At 48.0% G+C, this 24176-nt stretch overlaps 1 protein-coding gene across 3 annotated transcripts in view; it reads right to left on the bottom strand.

The window, feature by feature from the left end:
• Window positions 1-868: 868 nt before the first annotated feature.
• The window catches only part of slc52a3-1 (solute carrier family 52 member 3-1), a 63052-nt gene continuing 39744 nt past the window's right edge, over window positions 869-24176 (bottom strand). For all 3 annotated transcript variants that reach the window (XM_078236869.1, XM_078236868.1, XM_078236867.1), the window contains exons 3-4: window positions 12168-12291; window positions 869-2284 (exon numbers count right to left, since the gene is read on the bottom strand). In XM_078236869.1, the coding sequence (XP_078092995.1) occupies window positions 2072-2284; window positions 12168-12291 (337 nt within the window). In that variant the 3' untranslated portion in view covers window positions 869-2071. The remainder of the gene's footprint in view (window positions 2285-12167; window positions 12292-24176) is intronic.

Genomic DNA, 24176 nt, shown 5'->3' with positions numbered 1-24176 from the left:
CCTGGCTTGGGTCACTGTCTGTGTGGAGTTTGCACGTTCTCCCCGTGTCTGCGTGGGGGTGCTCCGGTTTCCTCTCACATTCTGAAAGACGTGCTGGTTAGGTGCATTGGCCCGAACAGGCACCAGACTGTGGCAGCTAGGGGAATTTCACAGTAACTTCATTGCAGTGTTAATTTAAGCCTTACTTGTGACTCATGAATAAACTTGAAGGGTTGGAATCTTTTCCCGTCAGCTGGTCTCTGATGGCCAACTCCTAAAGAGGTTCTCATTTTCGATCATCTAGAACAAACCGGACTGACTGAATGCCATCATAATATCCGGGATCAAGTACCCAAGGGCCTCGTAAGCATCTACCCTTTCCCCCTCCAACATCACACCCCCACCTCAGTGACAAAACATTCAGGCATCAGTAACAGCCTAAACCACATGAAATAGTGGAAGAAAAATAAAACCTTTTCACTTTGTCTTGCTATTTAAGACTCGCGGTAAATACTCATAAGTTTTCTAGTTAAAATGACATACAGTGAACACTGCAACTATCCCACATTCTATCTCTAATAGACTCAAAGCATGTTCGCAGCAACTGCCAAATCCCAGCACCCAAAACTCAGGCAAAATTTCCAATTAAATCCTTAGGATCTTGACAGGAGTGTTGAGGTGTACGGGTGCAAGATCTTACAGTCTTTGGCTCTTCTAACATTGAGCAACAAGTTTTATTGGGTAAATTATACTTGTTTTCAATGCATTACATTATGTTCTGTGTTATAAATTTTATCTTTAACTGTGTGCAGGTATTTAAACAAACAGTTGTCCAAATCCCATGTAAGCACCTCCCCTTTTCCATCAAACACCAACTAATCTATTCTAAACTATCGACATCCTATTCAGTAAATCTGAGAGTTTAGTAGACATCCTCACAACTCCCTGTTGAATGAAATACTTTTTGCTCTCTGTCCTAAATCTCTTGCATTTAATCTTACTTTTATGTACTTTGATCAGGACAGTAGCTATTGGAAATGTTTCTAGCTGTTAGGCTCAGCATATACTGTGTGCTGACACGAAGCAGAGGAATACATTGAAAACCCCATGAACTTATTCAAACTTTCGAAGGTTACGGATTACAATCTACTTTCTGTGATCAGTGAATGACATTATGGAGACAATTTGCGTGTTGACACAGTGACACGCAGAGAACACTCAGTCGATATGGAAACAAAAATAGAAAATGCTGGAAATACTCAGCAAGTCAGACAGCAACCGTGGAGAAAAAAATTGTTAGTGTTTCAGGTTGAGATGACCTTCCATCTGAACTGGCAGCATCAACGGTTTTGAACATTTTTTTGTTTCTTCGTTATCATGGCCTCCTTCCTTTCTTCATTTTTTTGTGGGGGGCAGTGCTTTGGGGTGTTAGAAGGGGCAATTTGATTTGGAAATGGGGGTGTTAGAAGGGGCAATTCGATTTGGGGGATAAGGGGGTGTTAGAAGGGGCAATTTGATTTGGAAATGGGGGTGTTAGAAGGGGCAATTCGATTTGGGGGTGAGAGGGTGTTAGAAGGGGCAATTTGATTTGGAAATGGGGGTGTTAGAAGGGGCAATTTGATTTGGGGTTGGGATGGGGGTGTTAGAAGGGGCAATTCGATTTGGGGAATTGGGGGAGTTAGACGGGGCAATTTGATTTGAGGATTGGGGGTGATGGAAGGGGCAATTCGATTTGGAGAGTTGGGTGGGTTAGATGGGGTAATTTTGTTTGGGGGTGAGGGGGGTGTTGGAAGGAGCAATTCAATTTGGGGAGTGGGGGGGTTAGATGGGTAATTTGGCTTGGGGTGAGGCGGGTGTTGGAAGGGGCAATTCGATTTGAGGATTGGGGGTGTTAGAGGGGGCAATTCGATTTGGGGAGTTGATGGAGTAGTTTAATTTGGGGGTGGGGGGATGTTGGAAGGGGCAATTTGATTTGGAGGTTGGGATGTTAGAAGGGGCAATTCGATTTGGGTTGGGGGCTGATAGAAGGGATAATTCCATTTGGGGTTGAGGTATAAGAAGGGGCAATTCAATTTGGGGGCTGAAGGGGGTGTTAGAAGGGGCAATTTGATCTGCAGATGTCCCCGGAGTGGAAAATGTCATACACGCTTACGAGGGGGAACATGGTCAATGCGCCAATCATGGATCCCAGCTGCACTGCTGCTCCACACCACACCAGGGCGCTGTGACTCTCATCACGAAAAATCACTCCGATCATCACCTTGACATACGACAAGGTCCCGGAAAATAAAATCCACGAAATGATCTGTATGATTAGGAAGAAACAGCTTGTCACAGAAAGGAAGCAGACAGTCCAATAAAGTGATCGCAATATTAATTCATTCAACAAACCAATGTTGGCTTGGCGTCATGAAACAGACGTGCATTTATAAAGCGCCTTACCTGACCCCAGGATGCCCCAAAGCACTCCACAGCCACTGCAGTCCATTTGAAATGTATGGGAAATTGCAGTAGATAATTTGCACACAGCAAGCTCCCACATAATGCTAGACGATGGTGGACGGATAATCTGTCTATAGTGCTGTGGGATAATCTCTCTGTGGTTCCACAGCCATAGAATTTAGCATCTGGTATGGGTTTGCACCTAGGCCATCCTTTCACTTCATATCTCTTCCCAATCTCTCCCTGAGAGACTGAGTAGACTGGGGCTATATTCATTGGAATTCAGAAGAATGAGGGGAGATCTTATAGAAACATATAAGATTATGAAGGGAATAGATAAGATAGAAGCAGGGAAGTTGTTTCCACCGGCAGGTGAAACTAGAACTAGGGGGCATGGCCTCAAAATAAGGGGGAGCAGATTTAGGACTGAGTTGAGGAGGAACTTCTTCATCCAAAGGGCTGTAAATCTGTGGAATTCTCTGCCCAGTGAAGCAGTTGAGGCTACCTCATTGAATGTTTTTAAGGTAAGGATAGATAAATATTTGAACAGTAAAGGAATTAAGGGTTAGGGTGAGCGGGCGGGTAAGTGGAGCTGAGTCCTCGAAAAGATCAGCCATGATCTTATTGAATGGCGGAGCAGGCTCGAGGGGTCAGATGGCCTACTCCTGCTCCTAGTTCTTATGTTCAAACAGTTCTCCAAGTGTGGCCAAGGCAACTAGTACTCTAAACTCCCCAAAGCTTCTCCAGCGACCCCAGCTTTCTAATGTCCATTAGTACACAGCTCCTTATTCGCCATGGATTGATACCTTCCACACACCACCAGCAGGTCTGATGGGAAACATCTGGATATGATGGGCAGTTTCAGGTGTTGGAGTCAGAGGATTGTAAGTTTAAGGCAGAGATGGATAGATTCTTGGTAAGCAAGAGGGCTATAGAATATGGAAGGGGGAGGGCTGGGGGAAGGTGGGATGCAGATTTGAGACTACAGTCATGATCTTATCAAATGGCAGAGCAGGCTCGAGGGGCTGAATGGCCTATTCCTGCTCCTTGTTCATAAGACCCACTCCAGAGTCTTGAGTGCGAAATCTAATGCAATACCGAGGGAATACTGCACTGTCAGAGGTAAGGAGCTGAATCTTCAAGCCCTTTCCACAAGTGGGATCTCCCAGTCCCACCAGTGACGTCACTGCAGTGTGGGCCCCTGGTGGTGACGGATGGAGGGGAGGAGAGGTGGGGGTGGTCACTGGGTCAGCGAGCCACGCAAAGCACTGTGGGCATCAGCGGGACTGGAAGGTCCTGCCAGTGGCCAATGGTGAACCGCTTCTGTCAACAGAAAATACACCGGTGCGGGGGGAGTCTGGGAAATCCCACCTGACACCTTTTGGATGGGGCCCCATCTTCCCTGTCCATTAGAGAAATGTTGCATCAAATTGCAAAACGTGAAGGAGGTTTCTAGCTGGAATGAACTTGGCTCCTAAAAAAAGATTGAATATTATGAAATCAATCTGTACATAACCTGGAATCATCAAAATGATGATTATATAATTAGTATTTTATGGCCAGGAGTAATAACTCTTTAAACCACAAAAGTGCTGATGTATAAATGTATTAAACGAGGACTAATTGGAATAATGTTTTTAGATTGAACAATTGATGCCTCTGGGGAGTATGCAAGTTCTCAGTTTCACTAAGTGTTGATTTAAAAGCCTATTAATCTTGGAAGATTTGCTACGTGGCATCAAGCGATATTTTAAAAAAAACAGTAAGGGAAAGAGTTTTCTCCTGAGGCCTGCTTTTATAGAATCAGTGACTGATACAGCATTGAAGGAGGCCATCCAGCCCATCAAGCCTCTGCCAGCCCTTTGAAAGAACCATCTGGTTAGTTCCATTTCCACGGCTCGTTCTCCTGAGCCCAGTGGTTTTTCCAATTAAGTTCAGTTCAATTAATCAACATTTCAATAATTTCTCTCATTTCCTTTTGAAAGTTACTATTGAACCTGTTTCCCTCACCTTTTCAGGCCGCGCATTCCAAATCATAATAAGGTCCCGGCACAGATCCTTCTGGAATTCAGAATGGGACAGCCCCTTTGAATTCAAGAATATATCCATTCTTCTTGTGGCGCAGTGGGTTAGCATCCCAGCCTCTGAGCCAGAAGTACTGGGTTCAAGTTCCACCCCAGGATTTGACCGCCAAGGAAGGTGCGTTCACAACACGGCCAACAGGTTGAGTGCCAACCTGCAAAATCCTTCCAAACGCGTCAATGGCTGACGGTGAGAGCAGGAGAGACTCCTGGTCAGCCACGCTTGATGTGGAATGGTGCCCCTCAAGCTATAAGCCCCTGGCAACAGACTAGCGACCTGTTCCGGGAATTACTAAAGTTTATTTATATATAATGTAGCTTTACATTAACACTGCAATGAAGTTACTGTGAAAATCCCCAAGTCGCCACACTTCGGCACCTGTTCGGGTACACTGAGGGAGAATTCAGCACAGCCAATGCACCTAACTAGCACGTCTGTGGACTGTGGGAGGAAACCGGAGCACCCGAAGGAAACCCACGCAGACAGGGGGAGAACATGCAAACTCCACACAGATAGTGACCCAAGCCGGGAATCGAACCTGCGTCCCTGGCGCTGTGAGGCAGCAGTGCTAACCACTGTGCCACCGTGCCGCCATGTACTAGCTATGAAAACAGCCAAACATCTGCCTTAGTGCGTCTCTAGGTGCGGAAAAGGACATATTAATTGCCCCTAGCTCTCCATCTTCTATCACCTCACCATCTTCCCAACCAGGCCAACAATTTGCTTTCCATCAGCTTTAATTTTAGCAAACAGTCTTTCATCTGGAACCACATCGAATGCTTTTAGAGTCCCATATAAACAACATACATGGACAATCCTCTCTCCACCACTTGAGTTACTTCCTCAAAAGAATCAATGGCCTACCCTTTCCAGACCCAAGAGTTCCAATCCTTGATTCAGTGTTTCCCTGGGTTGTCAGGTATTTTAAATTCTTTCTCTGCTTGAAGGTGGACACTAAGGTAATGTCCAACACATCTGCCGTTTCCTTGTCCTCTGCTGCAATATTAGCCACACCTTTTTAAAGGGCCCATGTCACATATTAGCCACACCTTTTTAAAGGGCCCATGTCACATTTGACTATTTTTTGCTTCTGCAGGGATGTGTTGTTGCAATTATACAGGTCCTTGGTGAGGCCACACCTGGAGTATTGTGTGCAGATTTGGTCTCGAGAGCAAGAACATCCTTCTCTGAGGAAGGATGTTCTTGCTCTCAAGGGAGTGCAGCGAAGGTTTACCAGGCTGATTCCGGGGATGGCGGGACTGATGTATGAGGAGAGATTGACTAGGTTAGGATTGTTTTTGCTGGAGTTCAGACAAATGAGGGGGGAATCTCATAGAGACTTATAAAATTCTAACAGGACTAGACAGGGTAGATGCAGGAAGGATGTTCCCGTTGGTGGGGCTATCCAGAACCAGGGGTCACAGTCTGAGGATTCAGGGTAGACCATTTAGGACGGAGATGAGGAGACATTTCTTCACCCAGAGTGGTGAGCCTGTGGAATTCATTACCACAGGAAGTAGCTGATGCCAAAACATTGAATATATTCAAGAGGTGGCTGGATATAGCCCTTGGAATGGGATCAAAGGTTATGGAGAGAAAGTAGGATTCGGTTATTGAGTTGGATGATCAGCGATGATGGTGATGAATGGTAGAGCAGGCTCGAAGGGCCGAATGGCCTCCTCCTGCGCCTATCTTCTATTTTTCTATGTTTAAAACCTTTGTGTACATCTTGATATCCTTCGCCAGCTTCTCTTGCATTCCTTTTTTTAAAAGTTAACGCTTCCATGGAATGTGGGAGTCGCTGGCTAAGCAAGTGCTTGTTACCCATCTCTAATTAAATATTTTTGTTGACCCAGTCTCCATTGCCCAGTGGGAAAGAAAATTCCTAACACAAACGACCCTCTGAGAGCAGGAAATCCTCCTCATCTCCATCTTATTCTTAAACTATGCCCCTTAGTTTTAGATATCCCCACAACAGGGGACATCCTCTCAGTGTCTACCCCGTCAAACTCCTTTAGAATCTAACATGTTTCAATAAGGTTCCCTCTCATTCTTCTGATGTATGAGGAGAGATTGATTAGGTTAGGATTGTTTTTGCTAAACATCAACCTGTTCATCCTTTTCCCATAAGACAAACCACTCATCACAGGAATCACCCTAGAGAACCTGTTATGAATTGCCCCCAATGTAAGGTGACCTAAACGGTACACAGGTCTGCTTTCACCATTGCCCTCGAATTGTAGTAAAACTTTTAATCTCCTTCCTCATTTCAAAAAAGGCCAATGTTCCATTTCCCATCTAATTGCTCACCGTATCCTGAACATTGATCCTTTGTGATCCAAGTACAAGGACACCCAGATCTCTCTGCACTGTGCAGTCCCTCTCCAGTTAAATATTATTCTGCTTTTCTATTCTTACCACTAAAGTGGACGACTTCTCACGTTCCCACGCAATACTCCATTTGCCAATCTTTTGCCCTCTCACTTAACCTTTACAGAGTCTTTGTGTGGAACCATTCACAGGGGCACACACAGAATCTCTCCATTTCCCACATTCAACCCTGGATGACCAGTCATTTTCCACGACCTATTATCGAAAAATGGCGCCTTGAACAGTGTAGCGCTCCCTCAGCAAAGCACTGCATTATCAGCCTTCACTCCAGAGACTTGGCAACGTAATCCAGTGCAGTACTGAGGGAGCTCCACACTGTAGAAGGCTCAGTGTCCAAACATCTTTTGGATCAGATGTTAAACTCTTCTTTGGCCTCTCAGATGGACGTAAAACGTCCCAAATGGGACCATTTTAAAGAGCAGGGAAACTTTTATCCCTCAACCAACATTATAGGCTTGTTTGTGAGACCTGGTTTATGCAAATTGGTGCCTCGTGTCCCATATTGAAACACATTAAGACATCATTGTTGGCTGTACAGTGCTTTGGGATGTCCTGAGGTCTTGAGGGAGGCTATATAAATGCAAGTGCATTCTTACTGGAGCTACATCAACATTTGACCAGCATCCTGAAAGAACCAGATGGTTTTACAGTAGCTCAACAGAAGAACAACAATGTTAACTGTCCTGATTGAGCCTGTTATATCAGTGCATTGATTTACCAGTAATGTTCAGAGATTTTCAAAAGCAATTGATTCACAACTTATACACGGGTCAAATCTCACGACCCACAGCTCACAGGAATCCAGCAAACAGTGGGAGGCTTGAGCTTTCTCAGAGGTTCCTTACAAAGGAAAGGCCTGCAAAGTGGGAATGAGTAGGAGAGAATAGGAATGGACAGACGTGTTCAGAGTAATGAAGGGCACTGAGGAATTGGTTAGCGTGAGACGGCAAGTAAAGGATTTGTAACAGCTGAAACACCACAGGGCTTTATCCACACACACGGGGCTGGATTTAATGCCCCCTAAGTGAGGCTCACCACCAACTGGGGAACCAGTGGGGAACACATGTCACTTCCATGAAGGAGCACCAATCAAATCAAGTGCACTGAACTGGCCAGCTTCAGCTCTTTCCCAGGATTTAGGACCCTGGCAGCACAAATCTTGCCCCCCTAGAGCTGATGCCAATTAGAGACCAGCCGCTCTCCATTGCCAGGGGCGGCTGCTATTGGTAATGGTGCAGGGCCTTCATTAGGGGTTGCCGCTGGAAGACTGGGCTCAGATGGGCAAGGGCAGATACTAATTACAGAAAGGGGGTTGTGGGAAAGGGCAGTGGGACAGCTTTCAGGAGACCCCCCCTCCTCCCTCCCGTCCTGATCCCAGGTCTCTCAATCGAGCACAGAATGCCTGACAATGAGGGACTCCCCTCTCTAGAGGCCGGACCGACCTTCAGGAAGCGTGGGAAAGGTGTGCAAATCCCATTAAATTCCGATGGGCCTAGAAATTGAGGAGGGGTGTAAGTGCATTGGAGGCAGGTCAGAGAAGGTTCACTAGATTGATTCCAGGGACGAAGGACTTGTCTAATGAAGAAAGTTTGAGCAGTTTAGGCCAATACCCATTGGAGTTTAGAAGAATGTCAGATCTAATTGAGATATATAAGATGCTAAAGAGGATTGACAGGGTAGGTGTCGAGTGGATGTTTCGCCTTGTTGAACATTCTAGAACGAGAGGCCATTGTTTTAGGTGAAGGGGTGGCAGATTTAAAACAGAAATGAGGAGGAATTACTTCACTCAAAGGATGGTGAATCTGTGGAATTCTCTACCCCAGAGTGCAGTGGACACTGGAACGCTAAACAGATTTAAGGAGGAGATAGATAGGTTTTTAATTAAAAGCGGGATGAAGGTTATGGGGAGCTGGCAGGACGATGGAGAGGATCCCGAAATAAGATCAGCCATGATCATATTGAATGGTGGGGCAGGCTCAAGGGGCTGAATTGCCAACTCCTGCTCCTTATTCTTATGTTCCTGTTCTGAATAATTGGTGTCAATTGGATCATAGAATCATAGGATCCGTACAGTACAGAAGGAGGCCATTCGGCCCATCGAGTCTGCACTGACAACAATCCCATCCAGGCCACATGCCCGCAACTTCACACATCCACACTGCCAATCTTCCTGACACCAAGGTGCAATCCAGCATGGCCAATCCACCTAACCCGCACATCTTTGGAGAATGGGAGGAAACCGGAGCACCCGGAGGAAACCCACGCAGACATGGGGAAATGTGCAAATTACACACAGACCCAAGGCTGGAATCGAACCCGGGTCCCTGGCGCTGTGAGGTAGCAGTGCTAACCACTGTGCCACCGTACCACCCCTCATTAATGAGCCGAATTGACATTCTGCCGCATGTTTCCCGCATGGGCCCATTCCTGCTCTAACATAATGGCGGAGGGATTTCCCGCTCCCGGGAGACTGAGGTGAGGCCTCTCCTCTAGTTAAGTAGGCTATCTCCCACCCTGACGGGCTGGGTTAAATTCTGCCTCCTGTTAAAAATAAGTGGGTTTTTAAAAAAAAATTAATCCTCTGAAAATGTGAGAAAAATATCACGCACTCTCTCACAAACCTGCAATGCTTGAACCGAATGTTTAAAATGTCTTTAGCCAACCAGCAGGAAGGTGGCTTTGGAAAGGGAGGGTAAATGAAATAGTCACGACTAGTCCCACATTTTAACCCTGAACCTGGGCAATTAAAATCAGAGGAAACACATCAGTTCATCTGGCCCACTTCAGTATTCTGCAACAGAACACACAGGTCAATACTTAAGCCATTAAATCCCTGGAAGCTCCTTATCAAAATTACTCACGATATCAGTCTAAATTACCCCACCAGGCAGTCTATTCGAAATATTCCCCACCTTCTGTGAGAAATAGCTCTTTCCAAATGGTCTCTCTCCCATCCCTCTCTGTATCATATTTTGATGTTCTTTCTTTATTCATTCATTCTTAGAATGTGGGCATTATTAGCAAAGCCAACTCTTGTTGCCCATTCCTAATTGCCATTGAGAAGGTAGAGGTGAGTCATCTTCTTGAATCGCTGAAATCTGTTCTGTCCATTCGCTGCTGTTCTATGTTGTTTGATGTGGTCTGTTCAGTCATTTTGCCTTTCCTGAGCTTCACCTCATGATCTCTGTTGTGGAATCATAGAAAGTTTATGACACAGAAAGAGGTCACTTGGCCCTTCGTGTCTGCACTGACCAAATAACAAGCCACCTAGCCTAATGCCGTTTTCCAGCATTTGGTCCATAGTCCTGCAGGTTACAGCATTTGAGGTGGATATCCATACACCTTTGAAATGAGTTAAGGGTTTCCACCTCTATTGCCCTTTCAGACAGTGAGTTCCAGACCCCCAAAACCCTCTGGATGAAAATACTTTTCCTCATCCCCTCTCTAATCCTCCTATCAATTTTTTAAAACAATTTTTACTCCATCCTTAAAGTTGCCAATGCTCAGAATGGACCAAGGCGGACCCAAATCCATTACCTTGCTTGCTCCAAAAACCAAATTCAAAATTCAGATTGAATCCAATTCATGGTCCCCACAGGAAAGACAAACAAGATCCAAGCTGACAAGACAAGGCATTGATTGGGCTTGATCTCACAACTTGATAGTAACCAAAAGGCAGAGCCAATTACTTTAAATCAACTGCCTTCAGTCACTGATCTCTCTGCTAAAGTAAGTAGGCCGTTCCCATCTGCTCTGTCCAGGCCCCTCGCAGTTTTGTACACACTGGAGATGCCAATCGGTCCTTGCTGTCAGTCAAGACCTCATCACGCTTGGGGAAATGATGCACGGTTTCTCAGGATTCACCTTGTCGATACACTTGTATATCTTCAGTTTCTCAATGAGACTTGTTGCAATCTGCTGCGTTGCAGACAAACTCTCAGCTTCTGTAATAGTTGCCCGTAGCTCAGGTGCCCAATGTCAGGTTATCAGTCTGACAACACATTTGCTGCCTTGTGCCCGGTGACCCCAATGTTAACCCTGTCATTTGGCAAGACAGAGCTGAGAGTCGTCAAACCGTGCCAAAGAGTTTAACAAATTCCAGCGGCGTAGTCACCAAAGGAAAAAAACACCAGCATCAGCAACTCTAACCCTCTGCAGCCTGACAATTACTCTGAGCTATACATCTCATTTCTCGCTCCACTGTTTTAACAAAGCGTATTTTAAATGCGCAACCCAAATAGGCACAGTTCAGCAAAAGCAACTTTTATTGAACTGCACAAACCTGAGAGAATTTGTTCATGGTGTACCTCAGAGAAATCTTTGCTGCCTAAATTAGTATTGATTTTTTAAATAAATTAAATTCACAACATTGCTCATAGAAGCCTCCAAGATGGCCAAGAGGAAACTGGAAATGCAACTGGGACATCTCTGGGTGTCCACACTGGAAAGTCTTCCATTTAGAAGGATCCTGTACATTAAGGGTTAACCTGGGACTGAGTATAGTACCGCCTATCCTAGTGATGGAACAAGGCACCTGACCTAGAACTAGGTAGCAACATGTCAGGACATGCTGTGGCGTCCTCCCCATACCTTATACTCCCTACTGTAAATATGTACATAGTTCAGTAATGTTATTTGTTATGCATGTGAGGTGTAGCCCTTTTAAGAGGACGGGTCAGGTGATCCGGGATGACCTGCCCAGGAATCTGCCACTCAAGGGCTGGAGCACGAGGAGTACAGACCTTCAATAAGCCCCATTGTTCCTGTGGCTTGCCTTTTCCATGTGACTTCTTTGGAGCTACCTCCCCAATAGTCTCAGACTTAACGGAAGGAATTCTCCCGTCCCACATGCCACGGGAATCATAGCGGGCCGGTGGGGGGAGGCGGGTGGACCACGCAAAGGTCTGTTGACCTTGTGCGGGATATTCTGGTTTGGAACGAGCGCATCCAGAAAATCCCACCCAACGTTATTGACGACCTCTTGGTAACTTCTGGGAGACTGCCTCATGGTATCTACCTGGTACACATCATGGGTAGTGGCAACCCAACAAACCTGTCCCAATACTGACATCCTTCACCTTGGGCAAACAGAAACTTCACCAAACACAAGCAAATCAATCAGTTAACTAAAGAGGATGTTAATGGTGACAAGACTTTGTAGGTTTTTGAATGTTACTCTGATTTTGAGAATCCTTCTCTTAACCGCTCACACACACACTGCCCGTCAATCCACATTCTGGTCATCTTATTCTTCCTTTTTATTCCATACTCACAATCAGAACTGCTCCAGCTCCCGAACTGTGGAGCAAAGGGCAGGGGCTCAGGGCAGCCATTGCCATGTTATAGGCACCAAACGCTGTACCGACCAAAGACAGAGAGCCCAGCAAAACCAAAGATCTGAAAAATGGAGGGGAGGGAATTAAAAACGTCAGCTTGAGGCTTGTCCACTTCTCATTGCAATATTCCCAAATAAACTTGCTTCAAAGCTAGTTACCGCACCCGACATTCTCATATTTTCACAGGATGTGAGCATCGCTGACAAGGCTAGAATTGTCTGCCCATTCCTAATTGCCTCAGAAGATGGCAGTGAGACCTGAGAAGCCTCTCGAGCAGTAGATCTGCTATAAATACACTTACAGTGCCGTTCGGTTCCAGGATTTCAACCCATCTATAAATGTGTTCTGACTCAGATATCACACTGGAACTTTCTTTATAACCTGTAAAATAACCTTTTCAATGAACCAGGGATAGATAAGTTATAAATTAGAGTGAGTTGCACAGTTTTATTTCATAATGCACAATGTCCTCTGACCAACGACGCAATCCATTGGGCGGAATATAGTGCCCCTCCCTGGGAGCAGGCTGGGTGGTGTACATAGCACCAGCAGCAGGCAGTCTGCTGGCAACCTCCCCACACATGGGCCAATTGAGGCAATAAAGTGGACGATTAGTGGCCACCATAAGACCATAAGATATAGGAGCAGAATTGGACCATTCGGCCCATTGAGTCTGCTCCACCATTCAATCATGGCTGATAAGTTTCTCAACCCCATTCTCCTGCCTTTTCCCCATAACCTTTGATCCCCTTACCAATCAAGAATCTATCTTTCTCTGTCTTAAATAATAGTGTGATGTGGAGCTGCTGGCGTTGGACTGGGGTAAACACAGTAAGAAGTCCAACAACACCAGGTTAAAGTCCAACAGGTTTATTTGGTAGCAAACGCCACTAGCTTTCGGAGCGCTGCCCCTTCATCAGGTGGAGTGGGAGATTTGCTCACAAAACAGGGCATGCAGAGACACAAACTCAAGCTCAGGCAAGACTGTTGGGGAGCACTTCAGCGGTAACGGGCATTCGTCCTCTGCTCTTCGGGTAAGCATTCTCCAAGGTGGCCTTCACGACACACGACAACGCAGAGTCGCTGAGCAGAGACTGATAGCCAAGTTCCGCACACATGAGGACGGCCTCAACCGGGATCTTGGGTTCATGTCACACTATCTGTAACCCCCACAACTTGCCTGGACTTGCAAAATCTCACTAGCTGTCCTGTCTGGAGACAATACACATCTCTTTAACCTGTGCTTAATGCTCTCTCCACTCACATTGTCTGTACCTTTAAGACTCGATTAGCTGTAAAGTCTCGCATTCCAATCATTATTCTGTAAATTGAGTTTGTGTTTCTGTCTGCCCTATGCAATGAATTCCACACATTCACCACCCTCTGGCTGAAGAAATTCCTCCTCATCTCAGTTCTAAAAGGTCGTCCAGTCCGCTCTGAGGTTGTGCCCTCGGATCCGAGTCTCTCCTACTAATGGAAACATCTTCCCCATGTCCACTCTATCCAGGCCTTTCAGTATTCTGTAAGTTTTTGTGAGATCCCCCCCCTCATCCTTCTAAACTCCATCGAATGCAGAGACATGTGGCAAACATGCCAAGTGAAACCTGACAGTCTTGTGGGTGTCCAATCTGTACAACAATCCCCATGGTTCTACCTGCTCCCCACCAGTTCCCCCTCCTTGTTCTCCGGTTCAGTCTCATGGTCACTCCTGTGCCCTCTATTAGCTGGAGGGTGCTTTTACAGCGCAAAATTTTGTCAAACATTAATATGTCCCTTATTGAGGTAAATGTTCCAGTCCCGCCCACCACAGGAATCATCACAGGCAGGACGGAAAATTTGACAGACCATTTAAAGGTCGTCGACCTTTGGCGGGAATTTCCAGTCTCGGGGTGTGTGCCATTGCGTGTATAAGATGTCAAAATCATACACGTTTTCCAGCATGCACTGCCATGTCATTTCAGAAGAGAACTGTGAAATAAATTGCTGGACGAGGATAATTGGAAAGCAGCCAATTCTGTTTTCACAGAGAGTATTTGAATCAATAAAATATTGTTGTTTAGTGAGATACACGTATTTCCTCGTGTTCCTCATGTGGAGTAAAACTTGTACACAACATTTCTATTTCCCAGACAGAAGCTACTTACAAACTAGCTGTCCCAAGTCTGACTGGACCAACATCCCTTATTATTCCGTAGTCAAACCTCAGCCTGGACTCTCACTGACTCAGGGTTATCTCTCCAGCAGGGGGAGTGAGAGACAGAGAGATGAAAAGAAAAGGCGAGAAAAAAATAAAGGAGAGAGGGGGAAAAAGAGAGAGGGGGAAAAAGAGAGAGGGGGAAAAAGAGAGAGGGGGAAAAAGAGAGATTAAGAAGAGATTTTCTGATCTGTCCTAAACTCACCACCCATGAGGGTTGTTGCACTCAGCAACCGGTTAAAATTGTTATCCTGAACAACGAAACTACCCATTGGTAAGAAAGATCAAGGCATCTGTCCAGCCCCCTTTTGACTGTTTGTCCCGTGTCCCTTAAGGAATGTCTTTTGCCCTTAATTTCTGGGACAGGCTGTGGGAGACGGAACCAGGGAGTCTTGAGGGTGAGTTTGAGTAGGGCTGCGAGTGGTTTTGGCCATGATGTGGAGATGCCGGCGTTGGACTGGGGTGAACACAGTAAGAGTTTTAACAACACCAGGTTAAAGTCCAACAGGTTTATTTGGTAGCAAACGCCATTAGCTTTCGGAGCGCTGCTCCTTCGTCAGATGGAGTGGAAATGTGCTCTCAAACAGGGCACAGAGACACAGAAATCCAAATAAACCTGTTGGACTTTAACCTGGTGTTGTTAAAACCCTTACAGTGGTTTTGGCCTGCAGAGAGGCGATAATGCGAGGACTCAACAAGGTAAGCCGCAAGTTTTAATTCATTTTTAAAACCTTCCCCCTTTGCATATGGTCTCAAGAATTCATCCACCCCCACCAGACAGTCTTATTCTCACAGTCACCAGTGACCCTCCCCCACAACCCTCACCTGTTTCACAGTCAAAGTGTTCCTTATTACGCAAGGGTTGATCATCCTGATTTAGGACACGATGACCTTTTATGAAAGACACTTCTTATGCTGCCTTGGTCAATAGGGAACCTGTGCAGCACAAGTTCTTTATAACACATTAGAACATTTTTCTGGCATCGTTTCAAAGGGAGTTCTATTGCAAGTTCCAAACCGATACTATTCAGATAAACATGCACATGCCTTGCAGGCAATTCATTCACCTCAATGCTTATTCAGCTCTCGTAGTGATTGTGGTGAACCATCGTTGGTTCACCACTGGGGTTGTTATTGTATTACTGTTGGGCTAGGGTGTTGTTGTTATGGGGGTTGTACTATGTTGTTGGGATAGGGTGTTTACCTGTCCTAAGTGTTATCATGGCACACTCCAGTGGGGTCCCGCCTCCGGTGGCAGGGTATAAGACCCCCTGCTCCGGCAGGACCCCTTCAGTCTGAACGGGTGAATTTGTGTTAGTAGTTTCATTGTTAATGTATTAAAGCCTTCAGTTCTAAAGCCTTGTTTCCGGGTGCTCATTGAGGTGCATCAATTTAATACATTAACTGAGAATATGGAACAGATCCTAAAACCGGATCGTCTGACACTGGACCCACGTGCGGTCGGTGCAGCTAACACGTTCGAACATTGGTGGAAGTGCTTCGAGGACTACCTGGCAGCCTCGGTAGCTATCACTACAGACAGTGATAGACTCCAGGTCCTCCACGCAAGGGTAAGCGACACGATTTACCTAGCCATTCGTGCAGCTTCCACTTACCAGGGTGCCGTCGAGCTCCTAAAGAATAGGTACATTACGCCACCCAACGAGATTCACGCTCGTTATCTCCTCGCTACACGACGTCGGCAGTCGGGCGAGACCATAGAAGACTACGCCAATGAACTCCTGCAGCTTGCCAGGGGTTGTGACTGTAAGGATGTCTCCGCCGAGCAGTACATGCAAGACCTCGCCCGAGACGCGTTCGTAGCAGGGGTAGGGTCCTCGTACATCAGACTTAAATTATTAGAAAAGGGGAAACTCAACTTGACCCAGGCAATGGGGATGGCCGTGAGGTTGGAGGCGGCGTCGAAGAGCTTGGCGCTGTACCCCGAGGACCACGTGCAGTCAACGTGGTTGGAGCAAGCTCTGCTCCCTCCTCGCCCCGCGAACCCGCGCTCCCAGATCGATTCGACGACGGCGGCAGCTCCAGGTGGCCAGCGATGCTATTTTTGCGGTGGGGCCAAGCATCCACGGCAACAGTGTCCGGCAAGAACGGCAATCTGCAGCCAGTGCGGTAAAAAAGGCCACTACGGCAAAGTCTGCAGGTCCAAACCTAAAAACGGCAGTGCAGCTTGTAACCCTCCAGAACGGAGACCATCTCTTTCGGCGCTGCAGTACCCACGAGGTCCGACCACGTGCGATCTCAGGACGGCGCCATCGTGGCAGACAGAGGAGGAGGAAGACCACCAGGAGTCGCTGCGCTTGGAGCCCTCGGCCACATGCGATTCATGGGGGCGGCCATCATGGTCCACGACGACTAGGAGCGACCAGCAGGGGTCCTCAGCATCCACATCGGCAGCATGCAGCAGCGACCAGCAGGGGTCCTCAGCATCCACATCGGCAGCATGCAGTGACACCCAGGGGCCAACGGTGGCGTCGATCTCTCTGGATCAGACCAGGCATTACAGACTGGAACATTCCATGATGGAGGTAAAGGTTAGTGGCAGAACTGTAAATTGTCTGTTTGACAGTGGGAGCACCGAAAGTTTCATACACCCTGAAACTGCTAAAAGGTGTGGACTCCGGGTTCTCCCTGCCAAACAGACAATTTCCATGGCATCACAGTCCCGGTCTGTACCGATCCAAGGACAATGTATGGTAACTCTTGAGGTACAGGGCACAGTTTACGAGCAATACAGGCTCCTTGTGCTACCTCACCTTTGCGCGCCAATTCTCCTCGGACTAAACTTTATGGCCCACATGAGGAGTGTGATCCTACAGTACGGTGGGCCACTCCCTTCACTGGCAGTAGGGAACCAGCCGCAGCCTCCAAATTGCCCAAAGCGCCCCGCGTGCAATCTATCCACCCTGAAGATCACGACACCATCCCTTTTTAAAAATCTGGTACCTGGCTGCAAGCCCATCGCTACTAAAAGTAGGCGTTACAGCGCTGAGGACCGGATCTTTATTAGATCTGAGGTTCAGCGGCTCCTCAAGGAAGGGATCATACAGGCCAGTGCTAGTCCGTGGAGAGCGCAGGTCGTGGTAGTCAAAAGCGGGAACAAACCTCGGATGGTCATCGACTATAGTCAGACCATTAATAGATACACGCAGCTGGATGCGTATCCTCTCCCGCGCATTTCTGATATGGTCAATCAGATTGCGCAGTACCGAGTGTTTTCTACCATAGACCTTAAGTCCGCCTACCATCAACTCCCCATCCGCCCAGAGGACCGACAATATACGGCTTTTGAGGCGGATGGTCGTCTATACCAATTCCTCAGGGTTCCATTTGGCGTCACCAATGGGGTCTCGGTCTTCCAGCGTGCTATGGACCGAATGGTGGACCAGAACGGGTTGCGGGCTACTTTCCCGTACGTGGATAACGTCACCATCTGCGGCCATGACCAGCAGGACCACGACACGAATCTCCAACACTTTCTACGCACTGCATCTCGCCTGAATCTGACCTATAACAGGGAGAAGTGCGTATTCCGTACGCATAGGTTAGCCATCCTCGGATACGTGGTGGAAAACGGGGTCATTGGCCCTGATCCAGACCGTATGCGCCCACTCACTGAACTTCCCTTGCCCGCTAGCACGAAAGCACTGAGGAGATGCCTCGGGTTCTTTTCGTATTATGCACAGTGGGTCCCCAACTACGCGGACAAAGCTCGTCCGCTCATTAAGTCCACGACCTTCCCACTTACGCCGGAGGCCCAATTGGCCTTCAAGGTTTTGAAAAGCGACATCTCGAAAGCCACGATGCACGCGGTGGATGAATCCATCCCTTTCCAGGTGGAGAGTGATGCATCGGACTTCGCCCTAGCCGCCACACTAAACCAGGCAGGCAGGCCCGTCGCGTTTTTTTCCCGCACCCTTCAAGGCCCAGAGATTCGGCACTCAGCGGTGGAAAAGGAGGCTCAGGCCATTGTGGAGGCAGTCAGACACTGGCGCCATTACCTGGCAGGTAAGCGGTTCACCCTGATCACGGATCAACGATCCGTGGCGTTTATGTTCAGTAACACGCAGAGGGGCAAGATCAAGAACGATAAGATCTTGCGGTGGAGAATTGAGCTCTCCACCTATAATTACGATATTATGTATCGTCCAGGGAAGCTCAATGAGCCCTCGGATGCCCTCTCGCGCGGAACATGCGCCATCATGCAGGAGGACCGCTTGAAGGCTCTCCACAATGATCTTCTTGGTCGAACCGGTCCAACTCCTCCACGCCAACCCTCAGTATGCCTATGTGGCATATCCTGACGGGCGAGAGGACACTGTCTCCATTAGAGACCTGGCGCCCGCAGGGGACGTAGCAACTCCTGTCGCTCCTATTCCCCCAGTCACAGATCCACTACTCCTCATTACTTCCCCAGACGTGGCGCGGTCAGCACCGGGACCAGTGCATAACACTTTTACTCCCATGTACAGCTTGCCTGAGACTCGGAGATCGGCGCCACCATCATCACCACCACCACCACCACCAAACGTTCCAGGATCCCCTACACCATCGCCTCATCAGGGCCGGCCGGCCCGGGAGTCTTTGAGGGGACAGCCAGATGTTGTTTTGAGAGAGCCACCGCAAGCACCTGCTCCGGTTTCGCAACCGGTGTTGAGAAGATCGCAGCGTCGGTGTGGTCCTCCAGACCGTCTGGACTTGTGAATCCTGTTATTTTTTTTGTCATTGTCTGTTTTCATCCACCCCGCCACCTTTGGTTCCTAAAGGAGGGGTGAATGTGGTGAACCATCGTTGGTTCACCACTGGGGTTGTTATTGTATTACTGTTGGGCTAGGGTGTTGTTGTTATGGGGGTTGTACTATGTTGTTGGGATAGGGTGTTTACCTGTCCTAAGTGTTATCATGGCACACTCCAGTGGGGTCCCGCCTCCGGTGGCAGGGTATAAGACCCCCTGCTCCGGCAGGACCCCTTCAGTCTGAACGGGTGAATTTGTGTTAGTAGTTTCATTGTTAATGTATTAAAGCCTTCAGTTCTAAAGCCTTGTTTCCGGGTGCTCATTGAGGTGCATCAGTGATTTTGCCCATTGACCAGATCTACTGGGCTGGTCTTCATCACTGCAGAGTTTCTGAGTGAAATTTTGCAGAGTACCCTTTTCCCCCCCTTACACACCCTGGCTTTTCTCCTCTGTTTCTTTCACAGAATCCCTACAGTGCAGAAGGAGGTCATTCGGCCCATCGAGTCTGCACCAATCACAATCCCACCCAGACCCTATCCCCATAACCCCATGTATTTACCCGTAGTGTCCTCTGACACTAAGGGAGAATTTAGCACGGCCAATCAACCTAAACCGCACACCTTTGGGAGGAAACCAGAGCACCCGGAGGAAACCCACGCAGACGTGGGGAGAATGTGCAAACTCCACACAGAGAGTGACCCGAGGCCGGAATCGAACCCGGGTCCCTGGCGCTGTGAGGCAGCAGTGCTAACCACTGGGCCACCGTGCTGCCCATCAGGAGATGATGTGACTGCAAAGAGGTGGGTGGGAGCTGGGTGATAGGAGGATGAAATAAGGCTGGGATTTTTACACTCCAGTTCACGGTGGGTGCATTGACGGTGTGTCTGGAAAACATCACGGGAAGGTCCTAGATTGTTTTTCCAGCAGTATGAGTGCAGGACGCGACTGCTCCCTCCCCCCGTCAGTGCCATTTCCCACCATGCAACATCGGGAACGGCATTATAATGCATTTGCATATTATTACCGGGTCCATCCATTGGAATCATCCCCCTACCCCCAACAGCCACCTCCCCACCTCCATCCCGCCCCCCAGCACCCCCACATCAAATTTGATTGGATTGAAGCAAAAACAAATTGACAGGATATGCGGGAAAGGCAGGTGGTGGGAATAGCTGAGTTGTTCTTGCCGAGGACTAACACGCAGATAATGGGCGGCACGGTGGCACAGTGGTTAGCACTGCTGCCTCACAGCACCAGGGACCCGGGTTCGATTCCCAGCTTGGGTCACTGTCTGTGTGGAGTCTGCACATTCTCCCCGTGCCTGCGTGGGTTTCCTCCGGGTGCTCCGGTTTCCTCCCACAGTCTGAAAGACGTGCTGGTTAGGGTCCATTGACCCAAACAGGCGCCACATGTGGCGACTCGGGGAATTTCACAGTAACTTTATTGCAGTGTTAATGTAAGCCTTACTTGTGACTAATAAATAAACTTTTAAAAATATGCCGCTCTGAATGGGTCTTGTAACCATTCTGTGATTCTATATACCTCCTTTGACATAATAAAACACCCCAAGGTGCTTCACACTGGCATTATAGCAGCATGGAGTGCAGCTAAATGTAGTATTGCCCCAAGAGAGTACCTGGGGAGGATTTTATGTCAGCAGCCTTACATGTTGCATGGTTCCTTAAGACATATCCCCGTGAATACAATTATTAAAATGTATTTATTAGTGTCGCACTAGGCTTACATTAACACTGCAATGAAGTTACTGTGAAAATCCCCTAGTCGCCTATTCGGGTACACTGAGGGAGAATTTAGCACGGCCAATGCACCCTAACCAGCACGTCTTTCAGACTGTGGGAGGAAACCAGAGGAAACCCACGCAGACGTGGGGAGAATGTGCAAACTCCACACAGACAGTGACCCAAGCCGGGAATCGAACCCGTGTCCCTGGCGCTGTGAGGCAGCAGTGCTAACCCACTGTGCCACCGTGCCCCCGGGAATCAAACCCGGGTCCCTGGCGCTGTGAGGCGGCAGTGCTAACCATTGTGCCACCGTGCCCCCGGGAATCGAACCCGGGTCCCTGGCGCTGTGAGGCAGCAGTGCTAACCACTGTGCTACCGTGCCCCCGGGAATCAAACCCGGGTCCCTGGCGCTGTGAGGCAGCAGTGCTAACCCACTGTGCCACCGTGCCATCCGTAGAGCTTCCCTCCTCATTCTATCTTCTGAACAAGGGAGAGCGGCGTGCTGTCAGAGTGTTGTGGTGTACAACTGGACTCACAAAGCGCGCACCTGGTGAGCAGGGCTCCGAGCTGAGCTGGGAGGTGACAGTGCTGACGCCGGTGGAGTGTTCATGGAGCGGATCTGTGTCGCCGATGGTGAGGCCCACAGTCGAATCTGCACCACAGCTTCTTCGTGGCTGCCGTGTGGTGCCGGGGCACAGGCTTCAATGAAGGGGTGAAGGGTGGGCAGAGCAGTATGCTTCCGAGCTTTGGCAGCCTTGACCTCCCAGCGACTTCCTGTGACTTGAAGTGTGTTAGCCGTGTGCTGGAATGGCCTGTAAATATGGCGCCCGGATTATTGAACACACAGGTGATGGCTGGACGGGTGAATCAGAGACTGCCTGCCATCAATCCAATGTGGAACCCATGCCAATGTATTTTTTTATATCAAATGCCACATAAACAACGTAAAAAGCCACTATTGCCATTGATGAGGCAAGTGCCACTTTTACCCACCCGAAATCGGACATTGCCGATTTCTGGGTCAATTCGTAAAGTAAAGTTTATTTATTAGTGTCACAAGTAAGGCTTACATTAACACTGCAATGAAGTTACTGTGAAATTCCCCTAGTCGCCACACTCTGGCACCTGTTTGGGTCAATGCACCCTAACCAGCGCATCCTTCAGACTGTGGGAGGAAACCGGAGCACCCGGAGGAAACCCGCGCAGACACGAGGAGAACGTGCAGACTCCGCACAGTGACCCAAGCCGGGAATCGAACCTGGCGGTGTGAGACAGCAGTGCTAACCATTGTGCCACTGTGCCGTCCCCAAATTGTTTCGTCATAATGCTGAAGGGAGGCCAAAGTAAGTATTTACAATGATGAAAGGATCTAATAGTCCAAGCGTCAATCAAATCTTTCCACTGTAGGGACAGTCCATTCCAGGGAATATGACTGTGGAGCAGGGTTGATGCCCATCAGTCCATTGGGCTGACTTTCCAGCTCCTTTCCTGAAACTACTGCAGCCTAGGCCTGTCCTAGTGGACGTCAATCCTCTGTGTTCATTTTTATAACCTCTGAATGTTCTATTCAATAATAACCTTGTCAGTTTTATCCAACTCCTCCATCTTAATTTGCTGCTTCCACACATTTGTGATCCTTGCACCTGTGCAGGATTGCATTCACGGGGATATGTCTGAAGGAACCAATGCTAAATGCAAGGCTGCTGACATTAAATCATCCCCGAGCTCTCTCTTGGGGCAATACCCCATTGAGCTACTCTCCATGCTGGTGCTGGTGAGGCCACACCCGGAGTACTGTGTACAGTTTTGGTCTCCTTACTTGAGAAAGGATATACTGGCACTGGAGGGGGTGCAGAGGAGATTCACTAGGTTGATTCCGGAGTTGAGAGGTTTGGCTTATGAGGAGAGACTGAGTAGACTGGGGCTATACTCTTTGGAATTCAGAAGAATGAGGGGAGATCTTCTAGAAACATATAAGATTATGAAGGGAATAGATAAGATAGAAGCAGGGAAGTTGTTTGCACTGGCGGGTGAAACTGGAACTAGGGGGCATAGCCTCAAAATAAGGGGGAGCAGATTTAGGACTGAGTTGAGGAGGAACTTCTTCACACAAAGGGTTGTGAATCTGTGGAATTCCCTGCCCAGTGAAGCAGTTGAGGCTACCTCATTAAATATTTTTAAGGCAAGGATAGATACATTTTTGAACAGTAAAGGAATTAAGGGTTATGGTGAGCGGGCGGGTAAGTGGAGCTGAGTCCATGAAAAGATCAGCCATGATCTTATTGAATGGCGGAGCAGGCTCGAGGGGCCAGATGGCCTCCTCCTGTTCCTAGTTCTTATGTTCTTATAACACCATTCTGAAGCACCTTGGAGTGTTTTATTATGTCAAAGGTAGTGTATAGAATCACAGAATGGTTACAAGACCCATTCAGACTGGTACATCTGTGTGCTAGTCCTCTGCAAGAACAACTCAGCCAGTCCCACCACCACCCCCCCATTCCCCATATCATGGGATCATAGAACCTAGAATCCCTACAGTGCAGAAGAGGCCATTCGGCCCATCAAATCTGCCCCGAGTCTCTGATAGAGCATCCCACCCAGGCCTTCTCCCCTGTCCTATCCCTGCGACTCCATGGATTTACCATGGCCAATCCATCCAACCTACATATCTTTGAACATTAAGGGGTAATTTAGCATGGCCAACCTACCTAACCCACACATGTTTAGACTGTGGGAGGAAACCAGAGCACCCGGAGGAAACCCACGCAGACACGGTGAGAATGTGCAAACTCCACACAGACAGTCACCCGAGGCCTGAATTGAACCCGGGTCCCTGGCGCTGTGAGGCAGCTGCGCTAACCACTGTGCCACCCTGCTGGCAATATCCTGTCAATTTCTTTTTATTTCAATCCAATTCTGTTCCGAAAGCCATGACTGAATCTGCCTCCGTCACACTTTTGGGCAGTGCAGTCAGGGTCCTAGCCTAGAGGCATTTCTAGGGGAATTTCACAGTAACTTCATTACGGTGTTAATGTAAGCCTTCTTGTGACTAATAAATAAACTTTAACTTTTAACCACTGGGTTGCATAAAATGTTTTTTGCTCCTGTCACCTTTGATTCTTGGATTGGACCTTAGATTGGTGTCTGGTTCTCGACCCTCCTGCCAATGACAACAGTTTTGCACTATCTACTCTGTCTAGACTCCCCCGTGATTTATAAGAACAAGTTGTTGTTGTGACTGCTGATTAAACTGTTCC

This window comes from Mustelus asterias, chromosome 20 (assembly GCF_964213995.1).
Source record: "Mustelus asterias chromosome 20, sMusAst1.hap1.1, whole genome shotgun sequence".
Taxonomy (NCBI): Eukaryota; Metazoa; Chordata; class Chondrichthyes; order Carcharhiniformes; family Triakidae; genus Mustelus; species Mustelus asterias.
This window is presented reverse-complemented; position numbering and strand designations above follow the sequence as displayed.